Source organism: Ochotona princeps, chromosome 5 (assembly GCF_030435755.1).
Source record: "Ochotona princeps isolate mOchPri1 chromosome 5, mOchPri1.hap1, whole genome shotgun sequence".
In the NCBI taxonomy this organism is placed as follows: domain Eukaryota; kingdom Metazoa; phylum Chordata; class Mammalia; order Lagomorpha; family Ochotonidae; genus Ochotona; species Ochotona princeps.
In genome coordinates this window covers 84,343,658-84,363,619 of record NC_080836.1, presented here as the reverse complement: position 1 = coordinate 84,363,619, position 19,962 = coordinate 84,343,658, and the positions used below count along the sequence as shown (strand labels likewise).

Here is a 19,962-nt window from a genome sequence, read left to right as displayed (position 1 = left end):
AACCATTTTTTAGAATGAATGTAAAAGCTTTTATTTTGTCATATTGCTGATTGTTGCATTGCATAGCAATTAATAATAATAATAATAATTATTATTATTATTATTATTGCATTGGATTCTCAGGGTCTCAGCAAGTGAATGATATTTACTGAAACAACATTCTCATGCTAATGATATTAATACAGAGATAGCAGAGTCAATGTAGTTCATAGATAACAATTCTAAGAATAATACCTCTCTCTGTCACTTATTTCCTCTCATTCTTCTTTCCACCATCCCTCCCACATTTTTCTCCGTTCTCCCTTTAATCCTTCTTTAATTTTTGAGATGGCATATTTTTAATTCATGTAATATTTAAGGCTAAATGCTGCACTAAAAAGAGTTCAACCAATAAAAAATGAAAAGGTCATTGTTGAGCAAGAATATAAGCAAGAACTATAAAAATAATCAAATGAAAAGATGTAATTTTCAATCAAATACAGCAAACTTAAAAATAACTACGGATCAATTGACACTATGTCATTCTTAACCATTGGTTTGACCAAGAAATAACAAAGATCTTAGAAGATATTACAGCTTGACTAAGCTTATACTAACAGCTACATTGATATACAAGGACCAATTTTATAGAATATTGAATATATATATCACATTTTATAGAATATTGAATAATGGAATATATATAATGGAATAACATATGTAATGGAATATATATACACACAGTGGAATATATATACACATATATATATTTATATATGGCTCTCTGTCTATAATTATCTCACATTATCTTTATTCATTCGTCTGATAATGTACATGTAATAGACACCTTAGCTGTGTCTTCTGAGCAATGCTGCTATAAATCTGTTGGTGTAACTATCTTTGATGTGATGTGATCAGGCCATAGGTGTAAGCACCTAGTAGTGGGATTGCTGGATTGTATGGCAAGTCTGTTTCTAATTATTAAGAAAGCTCCATATGTATTCTACAGTGGCTGTACCAATTTGCATATTTTCCAAGAGGGTGTAAGAATGCCCTCTCTCCATATTCTGGCTAGCGTTTTTTAAAATTTGTCTTTCTTTTTAATAGACATTCTCCTTTTTAAGAAAGAAGAGCATTATTATAATGTTGAAAAGCAACATTACAGAGAGAAGAAGAAACAGATCTTCTATCTGCTGGTTAACTCCCTAAATGGCCACAATGGCTGGAGCTGTGCTGATCCGCAGTCAGGAGCTTCTTCCAGGTATCCCATGTGGGAGTGGGGGCCTAAGGACTCAGATCATCTTCTGCAGCTTTCCCAGGCCATAAGCAGGAAGCTAGATCAGAATTCGATCAGCCAAAGCTAGAACCAGCACCCACAGGGAATGCCAACTGCCCGGGTGGAGGCTTAGCCTACTGTGCCATGGTGCCAACTCAAAAATAATCACCCTGTCACAGGCGAGGCGATCATCCCATCATGATTTTGATTTTCCTTTTCTTGATATCTATTCATGTTGGACCTTTTTTTTCTTATATTTGTTCTCCTTTTGTATTTCTTCTTTTGAGAACTGCCTGTTGAGGCATTCTTGGTCTATTACCCACTACCTGGTTTTATTGTTTTGCTGTTGTTCAGGTTTTGAGTGGTTGATCTAATAGGTGGCATGCAAACATTTCTTTCATTCTGTTGGAAGTCTCTTCATTCTGTTGATATTTTCATTTGTTGTGCAAAAACATTCTGTGTTTAAGATAGTCTTTCCAGTTTTTCTCTTGTCATCCGGCGTTTGAGGATCTTACCTATAAAGTCCTCACCTGCACTGATGTCTTGAATTGTTTATCCTATATTTCCTTCCAGCAACTTCATATTCTCAGGTCTTAAATTCAGATATTTAGTGAATCTTGGGTTGGATTTTGTAAATATGGAGATGGATCTAATTTCATTCTTCTTACATACATTGAATTTTGCCAGTATCATTGACAATATTATCCTTTCTCCAATATATGGTGTTATGTTTATCAAGCACCCATTAGCTGGACCTGGAACGATGGCTCAGTGGCTAAAATTTTCACCTTGCATGTGCTGGAATCCTATACGAGTGCTGGTTCTTATCACAGCTTCTCCACTTCCCATCTAGCTCTCTGCCTGTGGCTCGGGAAAGCAGTAGATAATGGTTCAAAGCCTTGGAACCCTGTATCCATGTGGGGGACCTGGACGAAGCTCCTGGCTCCTGACTTTGGATAAGCTCAGCTCTGGCTGTTGCAGCCATTTGGGGAGTGAACAGGCAGGTGGAAGATCTTTCTCTGTAAATCTGCCTTTCCAATAAAAAATAAATAAATCTTCACACAAAATGTGTTATCTATGTTTTTGTGAAATAATTTCTGGGCTATCTATTCTACATTGACTATGTGTTGGGCTTATGCTATTACTATTCTGCTTTAATTGCAGTAACTTTGTAGTATGCTTTGAAGTGAGGTACTGTGATGTTTCTACTTGATCCCCACCCCGGGCCCCCAGGATCAGCTTGGGTTTTCTTAGTCTTTTGTGATTGTATATGAATCTGGGAGGCTTTTTTGTAAATTTTGTGAAGAATACCATTCCCTTGAATGTACAGATTGCTTTACATAGTACAGATATTTTAATAATATGAATTCTTCCAACCCATAAGCAAGGAATGTTTTTCTACTTTTTGTGACCCTGGTGACTTTTTCCACCATTATTTCTTAATCTTCTTTGTAGAAATATTCCACTTCTTTGGTGAAATTTATTCCTAGGTATTTGATTTATTTGTGCCAATTGGGAATTCCATTTCCTGCTTAATTAATCTTTCAGTGAGGATTTTATCAGTGTCTATAAAAGCTATGCTTGGATAGAGGTTTTGTAATCTGCAGGTTTGCTAAGTTGGTTTGTCAGCTCAAAGAGCTTTTTGGTGGAATGTTTAGATTTTCCACTTATAAAATTGTGTCATCTGAAAACATGGATATTTTTACTTCCTCCTTTCCAAGTTTAATTCTTTAATTCACATAGCTGCTCTTCCTAATAGTTCCAGTGTTACATTAAAAAAGAGTGGGAAAATTAGGTGCCCTGGAGTTGCTCCAGATCTGAGTAGAAATGTCTTGAGCTTTTCCTAGTTTGGTATGATATTAGCTATTGGTTTGTCAAATATAATCTTCATAATTTTGTGCTGTCATTTGTTTCTAAATCCTGTTTATGTTCCTGGCTTCCTAGAAACCCTGGGTTAAATCTGAGAGCCATCTGCAAACAGTCATAAAAATTACACGTTGATAAAACTATCCTTGTCGCTAGAATCACTGCACAGTAATCATTTCATTTTTTATCATGCTGCACTGTTGTGTATCATAAGTGACATGATACCCTATGTGACATAAATAGGAAAAATGGCAACTACGTAAAATATGTATTTCTAATTAATACACATAGGCAGCTTTGATCAGGATCTGTTCTCTGTGAATCCTGCAAATACCCATCTCCCTCACAACCAACGCGACTCTTAACTCCCTTTGTTACAATTCAACATTTAGTCAAAAACTCCCTTACAGCATATTCTGCTTATTTCACGATACAAATTCCATCACACATTAAGCTCTTATGTATCTGTGTATGTTCTCCGTGTCACCCAAACTAGACTTGCTGCACAACAACTGCTCAATTCAATGAATTTCTGATAAAGTAAAAAATAAACAAATGGGAGCCCAGAGTGGTAGCCTAGTGGCTGAAGTCCTCGCCTTGAACATGCCGGGATCCCATTTAGGCAGGCACCGGTTTGTGTCCTGGCAGCCCTGCTTCCCACCCAGCTCCCTGCTTGTGGCCTGGCAACACAGTCGAGGACGGCCCAAAGTCTTGGGATTCTGCACCCAAAATGGACCCCCCGGAAGAGGCTTCAGGCTCCAGGCTCCTGGCTTCAGTTTGGCTCAGCTCCAGTTGTTGCAGCTGCTTGGGGAGTAAATCAATGTATGGGAGATCTTCTTCTCTCTGTCTCTCCTCCTCTCTGTGTATCTGATTTTCTAATAAAAATAAATAAATCTTTTTAAAATGGATTAACATGAAATCTGAATGAAGAAGCAGAAACTTCCTTTCAAAGCTTCTAGAGAAGAAGATCAGTGCAATCCATCTAATGTTCTGGAATTGTAACCATCAAAGCAGTGGAAAATTAGGGATTTTTTGGTAGGAATAAGAATAACATCGATGAAGTTCATTTACATAAATATTAACAGAAAGTCTATGCTGTACTTTCAGGACGCAGAATTTTGCTGGGCACAGATTCTTCCACTCTGCCTCGCTTTGTATTGATTCTAACGTGCTTTTCGGATGAACTTTGAAAGCCATTTGCTGAGTGTGGGGTTTGCGGGCTTGAGGTTGTCAATAAATGTGTTTTGCTGTAATTAATAACTAGATGCCCATGCACCTGTGGAGAAGATGAAGCATCTTTCTAATTTCATGTTCAGCAATAAACATGAGCAACTGCCTGCATGATTCCTCTTTTGATTCCAGCTGCCAAGAACTTAAAATGCTTTGAGGCTGGCTAACTCTACGTTCTCTCATTAACGGGTGTGCCCATTTATTTTTCTGCCTAAATGGGTAGAGAAGTCATTTTGTTTAGCTCATCTGGATCTGTTGAGAGAGATACCAGCAAATCAACACCTGTCACTTTTCAGTAAATCCTAAGAGGAATGAGGCTTTGTAGCAGATTTTCCTTGGCAGGAAACAAAATGCTTGAGGATTGCAGTAAATGACTGCATTCTATGAAACCGCCATCGCCTTCTGTAGAGTGGGAAATCAGCCTCCGTCTACTACGGATGTAATTAATCCAAATCACTTATAAGACAATAAAATTTAATTATGGGTTCTTAGTTTCTAAGAACCCACTAATTATTGATAATAGGCTATTCCTTGATGGTAGCTGGTGAGTCAAATTTGTTGAGGCTATTTCCCCAAGTTAACCACCACCTCCCTGCCACCAAAAAAAAAAAAAAAAAGTACGTTTTTAGTCAAGCAAGGCTTCTTAGTGGTGGAACAAATATTCTACCAACCTCAGTTATGTTTCCATATGTTGAAAAATAAAGTTATACATTCCTAGAGGGATTTTTTTCTTCTTTTTCTGCTATTATGCAAATTTTACTTGAGAGTTCATTGTGAGTTATGGAAGATGATAGAGGATTTTTTTTCAATAATTGGCATTCACATTCTGTGCATCTTAGAGATCCTTCCATCTGTATTATCTATTCAAGGAAAGATTTTTCTCTCATTTCTGAATGGCTGGATATCTGTTTCCGCATTGATTTTCCCATAGCTTTGCAGGTGAGAGTGCAAACATAACAAAATATCTCAGAGTCCATTCTAATTTTGTCAGATCCTATGATAGGTCAATTGTTTAATCCCTAGAATGTGTATTAATGAGGATATTATGCATTTATTGACCCTCCATCCCCAAATGATTAAGCTCCCTCTAAAAATTCGTGGTTTGTTTTTAAAAAGTAATTTTAAGAATTAATATTTGTTGAGCTTTTGCTATGCTCCAAGTGCTTTTACATGGATTATCTTACTTACTTACACTACATTTTTGTAGACTGGCAATTCCCACCCCCTCTGAAGAAACCAAACCACAAGAGGTTTGAAATTCACTCAATACCTCAGTAGTGTAGACAGAATTTAACAATCTGGATTAAGCATTATTCTCCCAGACTCTCACTTTAAGAGAGATAAAAGGTTATATGAACATAACATATGTACTCATTTATTTAACATGCCATGGGCTCACTGCTTCAAAGCACCGTGATTGACAATAAGATATCTTACTGATGTGTCCACTTAGTGTAGGTGTCTCTAGAAGAACCTATTGCATGTAGTAGTTAGAGCAATACTCATCATCTAATACCTACATACAGGTATGCAACTACTGCAAAACTTTCTGCCCATCTCTCCTCTAAACTTCACCCGAAAAGACCTTTCCATAGTGATGCTATTTTGTTTTTGAGTCCATCAAAATTACTATCATTGCAGATCTTGACCGCTATTGACTTTAAAATATCTCTTAGCCCTCAGCAGCAAAGAATTACTCTGTGCCACAGTGAAATAGGTGTGTCTTCAAATAAGAAGAAAATGTTATTCGTAGACTTTTCACTTGAGTTTTGTTTGTGCATGGTGCTTCTAGCTCTGCATGTGTGCAGAGAAAAATCATGTTTTTGAATCACATCAAATTATTTTTAAGGTTATCTAATTGGAATTAGGGATCTAAGGCTACCTAAAAATAGCTGTGATTTTTTTTTTTTGTTATTCAACCACTGAAGGCTGAAGTCTCTTTTCTTTCTCCTTGAATCAGAACTGACCTTAGCAACATATTTGACAAATCAAATGCAAAGGAATGGAGTTCTAGAAGTTTTAAGACTATCATAAGAAGACATAGTAGCGCTATTAAAGTCTTTTTAAAATGCTCATCATGTAAGAAACTAACTTCCACATAAAGAGTTCAGATATCCAAGAGTGACCCATGGTAGAAGCGATGCCCTGGGCAAAGGCTTAGCTAGGCGCATGCTTACGGTCTCATGCATGTCTGAGAGGGAGTCTGTCTTGGATCTTCAACGTCAGTCAGGTTACAGTTATGTGACATGAAATTACCTCAGCCAATGGGACAAGAACAGAGGGATCACACTCACAAGTCAGATCCAAAAGTCCAAGTACCTACTTATAAGATAACATGTTTCAACACTCTATATTTTGAGGTAGATTATTAGGCAGCAGGAGTAATCACAGTGAACCACTTTCATGTCTACAATCAGATTTGAACTGCATTAGAGACTATCTAATTGAACATGGATCCCTTATACTCTCCCCAACCCACGAAAAAGTTACACTTTATGGGCCAGCAGAAAAGAGCAAGAACCCCAGAAATTAATCCAGTGATCTACAACCAACTAATCTTTGACAAACCAGCTAAATCTCTTTGGAGAAATGACAGTCTCTTCAACAAACAGTGTTAGAATAATTGAATTTCCATATGCAGAAGTTTGATACAAGGATCCTATTTTATAACCTATATAAACATCAACCCACAGTGAATCAAAGAGTTAAATCCAAAACTTGAAACCTTCACATTATTAGAGGAAAAGCAGAGAAATCCCAAAAGACATTAACCTTGACAAAGACTTCTTGGGGAAGAATCCAGAATCACAAGTGATAAGAGAAAATAAATAATGAGAATACATCAAACCGAAAAATTTCCACACAGCAAAGGAAATAATTAACAAACTCCAAAGAAACCCAACAAGATGAAAGGAAAATTTTGCCAATTATGCATCCTATTTAATATTAAAATCCAAAATACGCAATAACAACAAAACACTCATAACAAGCAAATAATCCAGTTGCAACTCACTCAACAATAGTCAAGAGATGGAATCAAACCCTATGTTCAATTGATGTCACAAAGAAGAAAATTTGGGGATGTTCCTCGGCCATAAAAGTGTAACAGGACTATATTATACTTAGTAAAAAACACAGTCTCAAAAAGCTTAACTTTACAATACATAAAAATATTATGAGACAACAAGAAGATGAAAAACAAGAGAAATAAAACAGCCTAAAATAAAAGTAAGATAAAATAAAAATGTGAATCTTACTCAGGAGTATATATGTTTGCTGTGTTTAACAGTTAATTTCTGGCATTACTATCTCACAGAGTATATTTTTCTCTGTGTGTATGTGTGCTCGTGTATTAGCTATCACAAATCGTCTGGCTATTTCACTAACTGCAATGGTTTCCAGCTAGGTCCAATTTGTCAGAAATGATAAGATTTCATTCCTTTTATGGCTGAGTAGTATTCCATAGTGTATGTGAACTACATTTTCTTTATCTGGTCTTCTGTGATGGGCACCTGGATCGGTTTTGTCCTTAACATGTGTGTTGTTTATGAGTGTGCTCAGATAACACATAAAGATCTCCTTCATATCTACACCTACGAGTCTTTCGTGGTATACATATTTTAATAAAAGATTTCTTTAAAAAAAATCAGTTGTGACTATCAAAACCTCCTTCTAATGTCTCATTTTCTTCTATAGTATAGTAGGTATTTAATAAGATGCATGCTTACTAATAAAAAACATCCAATCTTTAAACGTAAATATGCAGCTATCTACTTGACTTCCAAATTTTGATATAGACTACAACAATATAAATCATGGTTAGCATGTAACAGCATTTATCCTATATTCAGCACTACACAAAATACCTGATTTACATTTTCTAGCTGTCATAATTAACTAATAAGAATGTGTTATTATTCAGTTTATAGATGAAACTAGGTATAGGAAGTTTAAATAATTGGAAGTGATAGCACAGATATTAAGTGACAGAGCCTAGATTCTCACTCAAGGCTCCAATGTCTAGTTTTTAATCACAGATTGCACAGTTTCACTTCTGACACTCACAATCACCTGAAATTCATGATGCTGAAGAGAAAATACCATCCTCAATCTTCCTTAACTCCCAGTCATTGTAGTCTAAAAAAACATGTCACCACACAACTATTCTTCCATACTCTTCTTAATAATGAACGGTGAGATTGATGCTGGAGGCTCAGCCTGTTTCCAAGCAGGGAAATAAAACTCTGAAACAAAGGATGGAAACAAGATCATCTGATCAAACATTTCTTACCACAATCTTTTTTGTTTTGCTTGTTTTGTTTCAAAATTGTGTTGATTTAACAGTTTTGAAAATCAGCTAAAATTGAAACTCTGGAAAGACAATAGTCAATAAAATATATGTGGCCCTGCCATCCATAGACTTGCATAAGTACCAGAAACTCATAACCATCTTTTTGTTCTAGGTGCCATATTCAAGAAACAAAAATATGTCAAGATGATCTAGAATTATGTAGAATGACTTACATAATACATTGAAGTAAATATCCTGGATTCAAACCAATGTCATCACATTGAGTACAGTGACCAATGGCTTTTATATTTCGTGTATTTCTCATATCATCCTTCCAGCTGATTTGGCATAGCAAAATCAAGTAGAGAGGTAGGTATTTAGCCTAGATTAAGCAGCCATTTAGGAAGTCTGTATGCCCATTGGAGTACCTAGTAAAATACCCAGCTGTAACTCCTCCTACTAGCTTCTTACTAATGCAGACCCTGTGACAAAACAGAAGAATACTTCCACTCTGTCTTAAAGTAAAGATAGATAGATAGATGATAGATAGATAGATGATAGATAGATAGATAGATGATAGATAGAGAGATAGAACCACTAAGTCAGCGACCATTTTAGGAAGGTTGCAATGATTTTCATTTAGAAGCCTTCAGGGGCCCCCACAGAATCACAGATTTCATCAAAACTAGGCACTTAAATAGGTGAACAAACAGGACTAACTAAACAGAACTTTGCGCAAGACCCAAGTCAGGCAATAATAGATTTAGCACAAGATGATTTTTTTCCTTGGGGCTTCCTCCATGTGAATGAAGTCAGTTCAGTGCTGTTTTATCCAAATGTGGCCCTGTTAAAACAATATGAGGCTGGGAACTGGCATCATGGCTTAGCAAGTTAAGCTGGCATTTGCAAGGCCATGTTTGAAACAGGTTTTGGGAGGTGCCCTAGGGTGGGGCTGAGGGTGTTGAACAGCGGCTGCTATCACTTGCCCAAGGGCATGGGTGGAGTCAATATGTCTGCAGATTTTGAGATAATCATGCAGGGACTTATCTCGGTGGAACCTCCAGATGTTGGCAACGCCCTCGTCGCCACGTACCCCGAGCCGAGCGGAGGGACTAGGGTTGCAAGGCAACACGCAGTACACCGAATGCCGATCGATGACAGAATGATGTTTATTGCAACTCCAGACTTTCTTTTATACTCTGCTTAGCTCCTCCCAGTAGTGGCCACCCTAAATCCCTTCAGTTCCTCCCAGTAGTGGCAACCGTAAATCCCTTCAGTTCCTCCCAGTGTTTATCCAATCCTCTCGTGGCCACCCTAAATCCCTTGAGTTTTATCCAATCCCTTGGCAGATAACTTGACAAATAGGAAGCAGGAACTTGCGGTTAAGCCAGTGGCTATATGTATCAGGCCAAAATTACCAATCCTGTTATGCTCTGAGAAACAAGCTAAGCTGTGGAGTTAATCCTTGGGAGACCGGGGCCTGCACATCTGCTTCCTACTACTGTGGCTGAGAAGGCAATGGAAGATGCTCAGGTGCGGGAGACCTAGAAGGAGCTGTTGACTTCTGGCTTCAGCCTGATTCAGCATTCGCAGCCATTGAGAGAAAAGGTACATCTGTGTGTGCCTGTGTGTGCCTCTGTGTGTGTGTGTCTCCCCTACCCTCTTTCTCTGTTGTTATGACTTTAAAGCAAACAAAAAAATAAATAGCCTTTTAAAATACCTTTGAGTAATACAGTCATAAAAATAAAAACAATTAAAACTTCAACCTAATTTATATCAAGTACACTTCATGGTTTGAAAAAGTCTCCACAAACTCCTTCCTCATGCACCTGCAGCACCATTTGTCCTTGCAGCTCCCTATATTTTCACTTATGAGTGGGTAAGGAATTGTATCAAATGTGGCAAATGAGACAACATTATATCCTCGATTTAATTAGAAAACCTCTTTTTTTAAAAAAGGATCCATTTTTAAATCCCCTTGAATGAGGAGATTAAGCAAATGTTACAGCCTAATTAAATTATTCCTTATAAATTTCACTTGCAGTGTTCTAAGAGGAAATTTGTAAAGAGTTATGGAAAGCACTTAGCATAATATATGTGTGTTATGCAAACAGCCACAAACTCCTACCATATTTCAACCTTGCAATAGGAGGGAGAATAAAAACCAGTAAGGACATTACCTGAAGGGTGTTAAACTTCAGAAGTTAAAACAGCTATCTGGACGGGGGTATTAGAATTATTCTTCACTAATAAAATAGGATCTATTTTCTAGTTTGTTTCCTTTATTATTAGTTTAATGATTCTCCCCTCTCTGCATGTTGATAACGTCTTATCTGTTTTCATTACAACTTCTGAATAGCATTCAGCTTTGTGCGGTAGCTGTACACTGAAGGGCACCAGCACCTCTGGTCTTTGGGAGAAACTGCTGGTGTTGCTTTTTTTTTTAAGATTTATTAATTTTTATTGCAAAATCAGATATACAGGGAGAAGGAGAGACAGAGAGGAAGAGCTTCCATCTGGTAATTCACACCCCCAAATGACCGCAACAGCCAGTACTGCGCCGATCTGAAGCCAGGAGCCGGGAACCTCTTCCTGGTCTCCCACACGGGTGCAGGGTCCCAAGGCTTTGGGCTGACCTCGACTGCTTTCCCAGGCCACAAGCAGGGAGCTGGATGGGAAGCGGGGCCGCTGGGATTAGAACCGGCACAAATACGGGATCTGGTACTTTCAAGGTGAGGACTTTAGCCACTAGGACTCCGTGCCGGGGCCCCCCATGGTGTTGCTTTCTTGATGAACAGATGTGCTTGTCTGTTGTTTGTGAATTGCTTCGAGAGAATACCTTAAAGAAATGCTAAGTTGGAAGTTTAAAGAGAAGAGTACACCTTCACTGTCGCTGCAAATGCCTTATTTTTCTGTTTCGATCAACACCAACAGTTTTCTTTGTGGATGCAAGCCCTTATAAAATGAACATCGTCAAGACTCAAAAACCATCTCTAAGTAAGCAAAAGCGTGAACAAACAGTGCTAATTTTTACTTGTTGCATTTTCCCCCGTTGCTGCATGGATCTCAACAGCTGTAGCTGCTTAACTCTCCTTCTGGAGTCCCTGCACCTTACATTACACAGAAGAGCAGTGTGGGCCATTATTATCAATCTTTCATGGAACCCAGGAAGCCACTCAAAGAGAGGCTAGACTTTCTCCTGCCACATTACCTTCACATTCATGAACTGGAACAGCTTCTCATAAAATAGCATGATAACATTCATTAGAAAAAAATAGAAGTTTTTACATGTAACAAAGGTGAAAGAAATTGTAAGAGAAAGAAGGGAATGAAATTAAGTTGAGTTAGTCTTTTTCAGGCTAACAGTGTCTCAAATGATGTGTAATGAAAGGCCTTTGTGCATTCGATTGGGTGTGTATGAGCATTTATGGCACCTGTGCCCACAGGGGGCCGAACCAGCAGCCAAATGGTAACGCTGGTGTGTAATTGCAGAGCACTTAACTCCATTCAGCCATGGTTTGTTTCTCTGATAATTTCCACTTTCATTGTTTAAGAGACTGTGGACACTGTAGAAGCTGAGGTTCAAGTACCTGCAACTGTTGAGGTAAAATGAATGTTATAGCTGTTTTTAAAAGTTTCCAGGAGGAATGTTGTTAAAGAGCAAAGTTTGAAAAAAAAAGACAGTTAAAATATTCTATGGACCTTTCCACAACTAAAAAATTTTAAATCTACGGTAGATCATCCTTTTCCTTTTCTTCACTTCACAAATGGTCTGAGCTTCTTTCTTCCAATCTGGTGGTGCTTATAATTCCTGCATGCTATGGAAGTCTCCATATGGAAAATGTTATTTTGATTCACTTCTCAAACTCTATAAACACAATTCCTTTATTATCTATGCTTGTGATGTATAATAAACTCAGACATTTAAAAATGTGTTACCCTGTTTACAAAAAAAAATGTTTCAGAAAGACATACTTGCTAAATCTGAGCATAACTATGCTTGCATTTTCTTGGATTTTCCTTCTCCAGTAAAAGGTCCTATGTGCTTTGTTTGTATATAAATACTTCAGCTGCTTAAATTCACCAATCAAACATCGCAGATCAGTACACTGGATTAAAAAACAAAACCCATCTATTTGTTGCCTACAGGAGATACATTTCACCATCTAAGACCAGCAGAAACTATATCTCATGGATTTTTATTTTTTTTTTGTTAGTTTCTTCTCTTCAAAACACTTTCTTCTCATTAAATTCTTCAATGACTCATAGATCATATAGTAGCATCATTTTCTTGAGGAAGGTTCTTGATTTTCTTTTTCATTGTTTTCAGCGACACATTAGTCATTCAGTAGCATGTTATTTAACTTCATGGTGCTGTTAATTTTTTTTCTTCTTGTTGTTGATTTTGCTTTGTGGCTTTTCATTTAAAGGGATGTATAGTAACTGTATAATGGAGACTATCATATCTAGCAGCATGTTATTTAACTTTATGGAATTGTAAATTTCTATTTTTCTTTCTGTTGTTGATTATGTATTGTGGCTTTTCATTGAAAGGGACGTGTAATAACTGTGTAATGGAGACTATCATATCCAAATGTGAGGATATAATGCAGTATGCTTCTCTACCTCCAGACAAAGATGGAATCCCAATGAAACTGTTTACTCTATCTTGACAATAGGATGCTGGACTCTGCCCTTGTCCATGCCCGCAATGATGGACATATGACTGTGTTTGAAGAACTATACTAAACTAATGATAGAGAGTTACTCAGTAAGGGCAAGGCAATTGGGGAGAGGATAAGGGTAATCTCAGGGCCTAAGGAACAGTATCATAAAATAATAATAATAAAATAAGTAAAATTCTAAAAAATGAAAGGGCAACAAAAAGGATTCCATTTTCAGTACCATGGAGAGTGTATCACATCCTGTCTTAACCAAGATGACAGGAGCATAATTACTATTTAGAACAATGTTGCCTGATTATTATTGCTTTTCTAATTTTAGCAGATTTCAAAAATAAAATGTTTGAATTAAAATAAAAATTATAAAACATTGTTAAATTCCCGTAGTGCAAAAATTAGTGTGGATTCTACCACTTTTGATAGTTTTAGCAAGCAGTTTTGATTCTTTCAAACTCTGAGTTATAGTCCCATATTTGGTATCAGTATTCTCACTTTCTGAAAGTGCAATATGTGTGTGTTAGAGTTACAGAAAGATACACAAATATAATAAGGCAACTAAGATTAAAATTGTTATCAATAAGTGAATCTGGATACTAGTGCTTTATGAAAATTTTTAAGTTCAAAATTGCTTCCAAAAGAAAATTTTAGTACTTTTTTCTGGTTTAAACATGAACAATTTAGAGACTACACCCTCAGTTGCTCTTCATGCACTTTTTTTCCCACATTTATCCTAAGCTCAAATCATATCAAATCACTGGCAAAAAACCTTGTATTATTATTATATTTTTGACAATCTACATAGCTAATTACGGTAAAAAAAAGTTCAAGGGCTATAGGGAAGTAGGTAAGACTATTATTTCCATATTGTTTCCTTCATGCATCTGAGGTAAAGGTGGATATTGAGGGAGAAGCCCCATCCAGTTTCCCACCCAGCCCAAGTCCCAAAGTGGGGCATGCTCTGAGATACTTGCTTAAGTGGTTTTGATAGTTCATCAGTTATGAATCGCTGCCAATCTCGCCACTCTGAGCACGATGTGGTCACTGAAGAATCCACTGATTGACATAGTCCATCATAAAGTCTCCATTTGCCCCATATTTCGCTGCCAACATATAGCTGATATGAATGATTGCCCTGTTCTGTCTTCTGTCTCTTCTTGGTTAGGGTTCTGAGTCCAGCAGTTCGATTGGGGAGATCCCCAAAGAAACTTTGAGGTATTCCCAGACTAGATTCTTGTGTGTTCTAGCAAGCACAGGGCCCGGCACAGTCCATCACCACGATCAGCTGGTGGTTGCAATTGCTGGGTTGTTTCTGTTTTCAGTCCCGAGTTGCACTGGAACCAATGGGTGTTGCAGTCCAGCCTGGTTCTGCCCAGCACATACTCGGACCTCACATCAACCAGTGGGAGCTGAAGCCTAGTCGGGGCGACCCACAATAACCCACACCAGGCCCACCCCCTACCCTGGTTTGCCAGTATGTGTAGCGGTAGACCAGTCTGTCCCACATCCCATTTGGCTCTCATACGTGTCAATGGGTATTGAAGCTTAGTTCCATCTAACCAGCTCAACTATCCAGCCTTCACAGATGTTGAGTGCCTCTCTGTCTAGCCACCCCAGCCCCTGTCCTAGTAGTTATGCCCTACTGCGGGAGTAGTAACCCAAGAGGGAAGAGCCCACTATTTCCCTCCCGGGTTTCTCTCAATCCCAGTTTATACACTCTTTGGGTGGTTCTGTGGTTTGACTTGACAGAATTAGCCCCCAGTGCCAGCTTCTGCCAGCTGATGCTGTGGCTAAGCCCAAACAATTCTCACCCACTCTAATGTATGCTTGCACCAGTAGGAACAATCAGCCCAGCCTGGCTTTTCCCTGATCTAGTCCACATGAGGCACACAGGTGTTGTAGCCCTGCTAAGTCTGGTCTGTCCCCATCCCAGCCCATGCTCTCCAGTGGGAGTAGCTGTCCGGCGAGGGGACCACCTCCTTAATCCCCCTGCCAGCTCTGCCCCCTCCCTTCCTGGCTGGTTGGGTGCTGCAGTCACATCCAGTACAGGAAACCTCACCTTGGCATTCCATATTGTGCACTGGTTTTTGTCGTGACCGAACCTAGCCCGACTCACACTCTGTTCTGGTGATCAGATTTGCCAGTGGATGACATGAACTGATTCAGCCTGGTCTGCCCCACGACCCATACCAAATGTATGTCAGTGGGAAACTTTCCATGGCCTATTCTGGGCTGTTTCCTATCATGCTTCTTGCGCTTATCTGCAGGGACTGTGTCCTGCCAGAGGAGTTGCCCAGGCTCCTCCATCAGAACCCCTCCCAATGCCAGATTTTGAGCCTACAAGTGGGTCCTTGAGCCAGTCCTGCTCAGTTCACCTCCTGTCCTAGCAGGAACAGTGGCTTTTCTTGGCTGGCTTTCACCCCATTCTGGTTCTTGTTGTTGGATGTTTCAGCCCAGCCATGGCTCGTCCATACCCACATACAGCTCACACATGGCTCAGTAGGGGGTTGAGACCTAGCCTTGTCCGTCCCACATCTACCCTGGTCCTCCAGGACACCAGACAGTGTTGGGGTCTGGCTGATCTGGTGCATCCGGCCCCAGTCCACACTAGTGCCAAGGGAGACTAGAACTGTTTCCTAGATAGAACGCAGTCCCCTTTCCAGCACACGTGCCCCTTGGTGGGAACCTCAACCCAGTTAGGGTGTCCCCTTAGCTCCCCAACCAGGCTTGTTTCCAGCCGTAAATCACATGCATGCCAGTGGTTGCTCTGACTCAGCTTGGCTCAGTCCCTCACTTGTCCTGGCCTCTGCCTTAGACACTGGCTTAGCGTCCTTGACTCACATAGACCAGTAGGTGCAAGAGCCTAGCTTGACATGACCTGTGCTCCATGCTGGTTTCTAGTTTCGCTTGTAGGCTAAGGTTTGCACAGTCCTGCCATGTACATCCCGTTCCATTACCAATTTACACATTAGCCAACTGTTGGAGCTACTTTGCCCAGCTTGTCTGACCCCCAGGTCTGGACCATATGTTCACCAGGGGAGTTTCCCAAGTTCCTCCACTTGATCCACTCCCAGACCCAATTCTCATAAATGCCAATGGGTTTTAGGCCAGTGCCTGGTGCAGTCTGGCCTTCCATTTGGCCGTATATGAGCTGGTGAATTTTGCAGCCTGGCCCACCCCACACCCTATTCAGGATGCACATTCGAGTGCTGCTGCCTTGACCAGTCCAGATTGTCACGGGTTCCTTTACCTGTGATTGATGGCAGGCTCCTAGGTCACACCTAGCTTAGTCCATTACCACCCAATCTCTTGAGCTAACCAGTGGGGCCAGAATTTCCACAGGGTGTGGCCCACACATCCCCCACAGAATCTAACCCCGGATATGTTATGGCCCTGCCTAATGTGACCCATCAGCTGATCCATCATCATGTCAGGTAATAGGATATCCTGCTGGACAAGCCCTGACCCTTAGCTTTTGCATGAACTGGTGTTCACTGCTCAGCATTGTTAAGTAATTACAAGTTCTTCAACTGTCATTGGGAATCCTTAGGATTGACTCAGATCCCAGAAGCACAATGGGATCAACCTGGAGCTACCTAAGCAGTGATTCAAAGAACCAAAACCCCAGAGCTCCCTGGCTGGGCAGCCAGCAAGCAGAGCCTGGTGCCAAATGGCGCACTGGCCGCCTGGGGACAGCTCACCACGTGCACATGGTGGCTGGCGCCTGGGATCCAGGCATGAAACGCCCTGTACTGAGGCCCACCAGCAGCCGGGAGGATGCTGGATGTTTAAACCCCCATGCCCAAGGACACGCCCCTCCCCAATCCCATTCACCGCCCAATCAGGGCGGTGGGTGGGCCACAGACCTACCCAGTCACGGAGACCTCCCCCCTCAGTGTACTCACCCGAAGGGAGCAGCCCCCAAACCCAGGCAGGCCCAGGGACAGCTCACCATGTGCACATGGTAGCTGGCATCTGGGATCCAGGCCTGAAACGCCCTGTCCTGAGGCCCACCCTAAATCACTGGCAAAATCCTTGTAAATGAGTGTTTTTGCCCTCTGGTTTCCCAAAAAGTATAAGATATTACCCAAGCCAACACATGAATTCAAAATCCCAAGGTGGCCTTTTGAGATCTTTGCAAATAATGCATTTTCTTCACTGTGAAAACTGATTTATTTTTACATGTCTGCTTTCATCACCATAGCAGTTACCAAAAAAGAAATATGCAATTTGTTTGGTGTTGAATGTATTGCTCAATTTCTGTATGCCAAAGATTCCTTATTTATAATGTGGAGCTAATAGTTCCTACAAATAGGGGTATCTTAAAGATTAAATGAGTTAATTCATGTAAAATACTTGGAACTGTCTGCAAAGTAGCAAATGTCCAAAAATGTTAGATATTATTACAGTGGTAGTGATAGTGATGATGCAGATGTTGGTAATGGTGACAAGAAGTGTAGTCACAGCAAAGCATCAAAATATTGAGACTAGGACAGACCACATAGGATCGATCGAGTCCAATAGGGTAGACCCTGCACAAGCATTGCAGAAAAGCATTAGATACTTTCGGGTGAATAAATGAGTGATCAGGGATTTCAAGATTACACGGAAGAGGAAAGGAAATTTTAGCATGATGATATCTGAAAATCTTTCCTGTAGATCTATTCAAAGAAGCAATCAATAAACTCTGGAGTACATGGAAAGAGATAAAAGCTATTAATAACTGATTTGCTTATGGCATTCAGAAAGTAATTCCTCTGGGTGATAATTTTGGGGGATGGCATTATAGTGTCCATTGGCACCATCTCCATAAAACAACATGGGTCCATCTCAGATTGAGTTGGTCCTTCCTTCTGTATTATAAAAGACATTTGTTTAAAAGTTGATAATGTATTTGTGGAAGTCATTAATATGCAGTCATAGTTGTATATTTGAAAGGATCCACATGTAAGAGGTATATGACCACATAATTTCACAAAGACTTAAAATCAAGGAATGGATTTTAAAAAGATGAAAGCCAAATTTGTCAAAACTTCAATATTCTTTTTTTACGGTTTATTTTTTTATTGCAAAGTCAGCTATACAGAGGGGAGGAGAGACAGAGAGTAAGATCTTCCACCCATTGATTCACTCCCCAAGCAGCCACAACGGCTGGAGCTGAGCCAATCCGAAGCCAGAAACCCAGAGCCTCTTCCAGGTCTCCCACATGAGTGCAGGGTCCCAAGGATTTGCTCCATTCTTGACTGCTTTCTCAAGCCACAAGCAGGGAATTGGATGGGAAGCAGGGCCGCCAGAGTTAGAACTGGTGCCCATATGGGATCCTGGCATGTTCAAGGCGAGGACTTCAGCCACTAGGCTGCTGCACCAGGCTCAAAACCTCAACACTCTTAAAATTACCTTACACATATTCTATATGGTTGTGTATTGACATAGTAAGTCAGCAATTAAAATAGGCACCAACTATGTTTTAAAACAGAATTAAAATCACTTGTATAGCCAGATAAAATGAATGAGTGAATGAATACGAGAATATAACTGTACTTTATCTTCATAGTGTTTTATTAAAAGCTCACAAGTACAACCCTGTAGTAACACAAAACATTTATAAGCAATCAAGTCTTCCCTTTGAAGAAAAACTTTTCCTGGATGTGAAAGAAATGGTGCCACTGAGTTAAAAGTATATGGAATTCATGGTGCAGAGAGTGAATGGGTTGATCAACATAACCTGTAACTTCCAACTTAGTCCAAAGCTTGGGGAGAGGACAAAATTACACAAATCTGAAGCTTTCATTTGGCCTGAGTTAAAATCCAATGGAAAAAAAAAAAGAACAAAACCACCTCAGTGTTTGTATTATCTGGTGGCATATACTAAAATTGCAAAATAATACCCATTGAAGACCTCACTCCCACTGCCTCAAATTCAGTACCATGAAAAGAGATGATGCTTTTGGATTAGTCAGGCAGGTGTGAACAATCATCAAAAAAGGCAATACAGAAATACAAATTGAAGGGGGGTATACATAAACTAAATCTTTATATTACTTGACCAAATTTTACACGATTTTTCCCTGGTGAAATGTCCTGAGTATTGTAGACACTATTTAAAAACAATGACAAGAACATCTTTATAGTATGAAGAGAATATAGAAAATAAAACATCTACTTTTCAGCTTTGATCATGTTTAATCAGCACCATAAAATGTTTGTTAGCTTCAAATATACACATATGGCAGCTGCGTCCACCAAAAACTTATCAGTAAATGGATGAAATCTCATAAAGAACAAACTTAGAAGAACTTTAAGTATACTTTGAGGGGAAAAAAATAACAATTTAATTGTGAAAGATGCAGTACAGTGGCATAGCAGAGTGAAGTGAAATAAAGTTGGGTTTCAACGTTCATCTCTAGGAAACAAAGTTTGAAATCAGTTCCTCCCGGAAGGTGGCTCAGGTTGATTGGAGGATGGCTCTGGGTGTCTGCTTCTTCATACTGCTTTCCCAGCACTGTACTGCCGGTAGTGGAAAAGACTCTTGGAGTCCACATTGCGAGACTTTTGTACAGCTTCAGCAAAAAGCTTGGTCACCTGAAAGTATAATGGCAGGAATCTTAGCAACCCCCACGAGATGAAAGCGAATGTCTAAT

The 19,962-nt window shown here is 39.6% G+C and overlaps 1 protein-coding gene across 1 annotated transcript in view; it reads right to left on the bottom strand.

The window, feature by feature from the left end:
• Positions 1–19,232: 19,232 nt before the first annotated feature.
• CPS1 (carbamoyl-phosphate synthase 1) overlaps positions 19,233–19,962 on the bottom strand; it is a 118,477-nt gene continuing 117,747 nt past the window's right edge. The window contains exon 39 of the mRNA XM_058664251.1: positions 19,233–19,903. Within this exon, the coding sequence (XP_058520234.1) occupies positions 19,805–19,903 (99 nt within the window). The 3' untranslated portion in view covers positions 19,233–19,804. The remainder of the gene's footprint in view (positions 19,904–19,962) is intronic.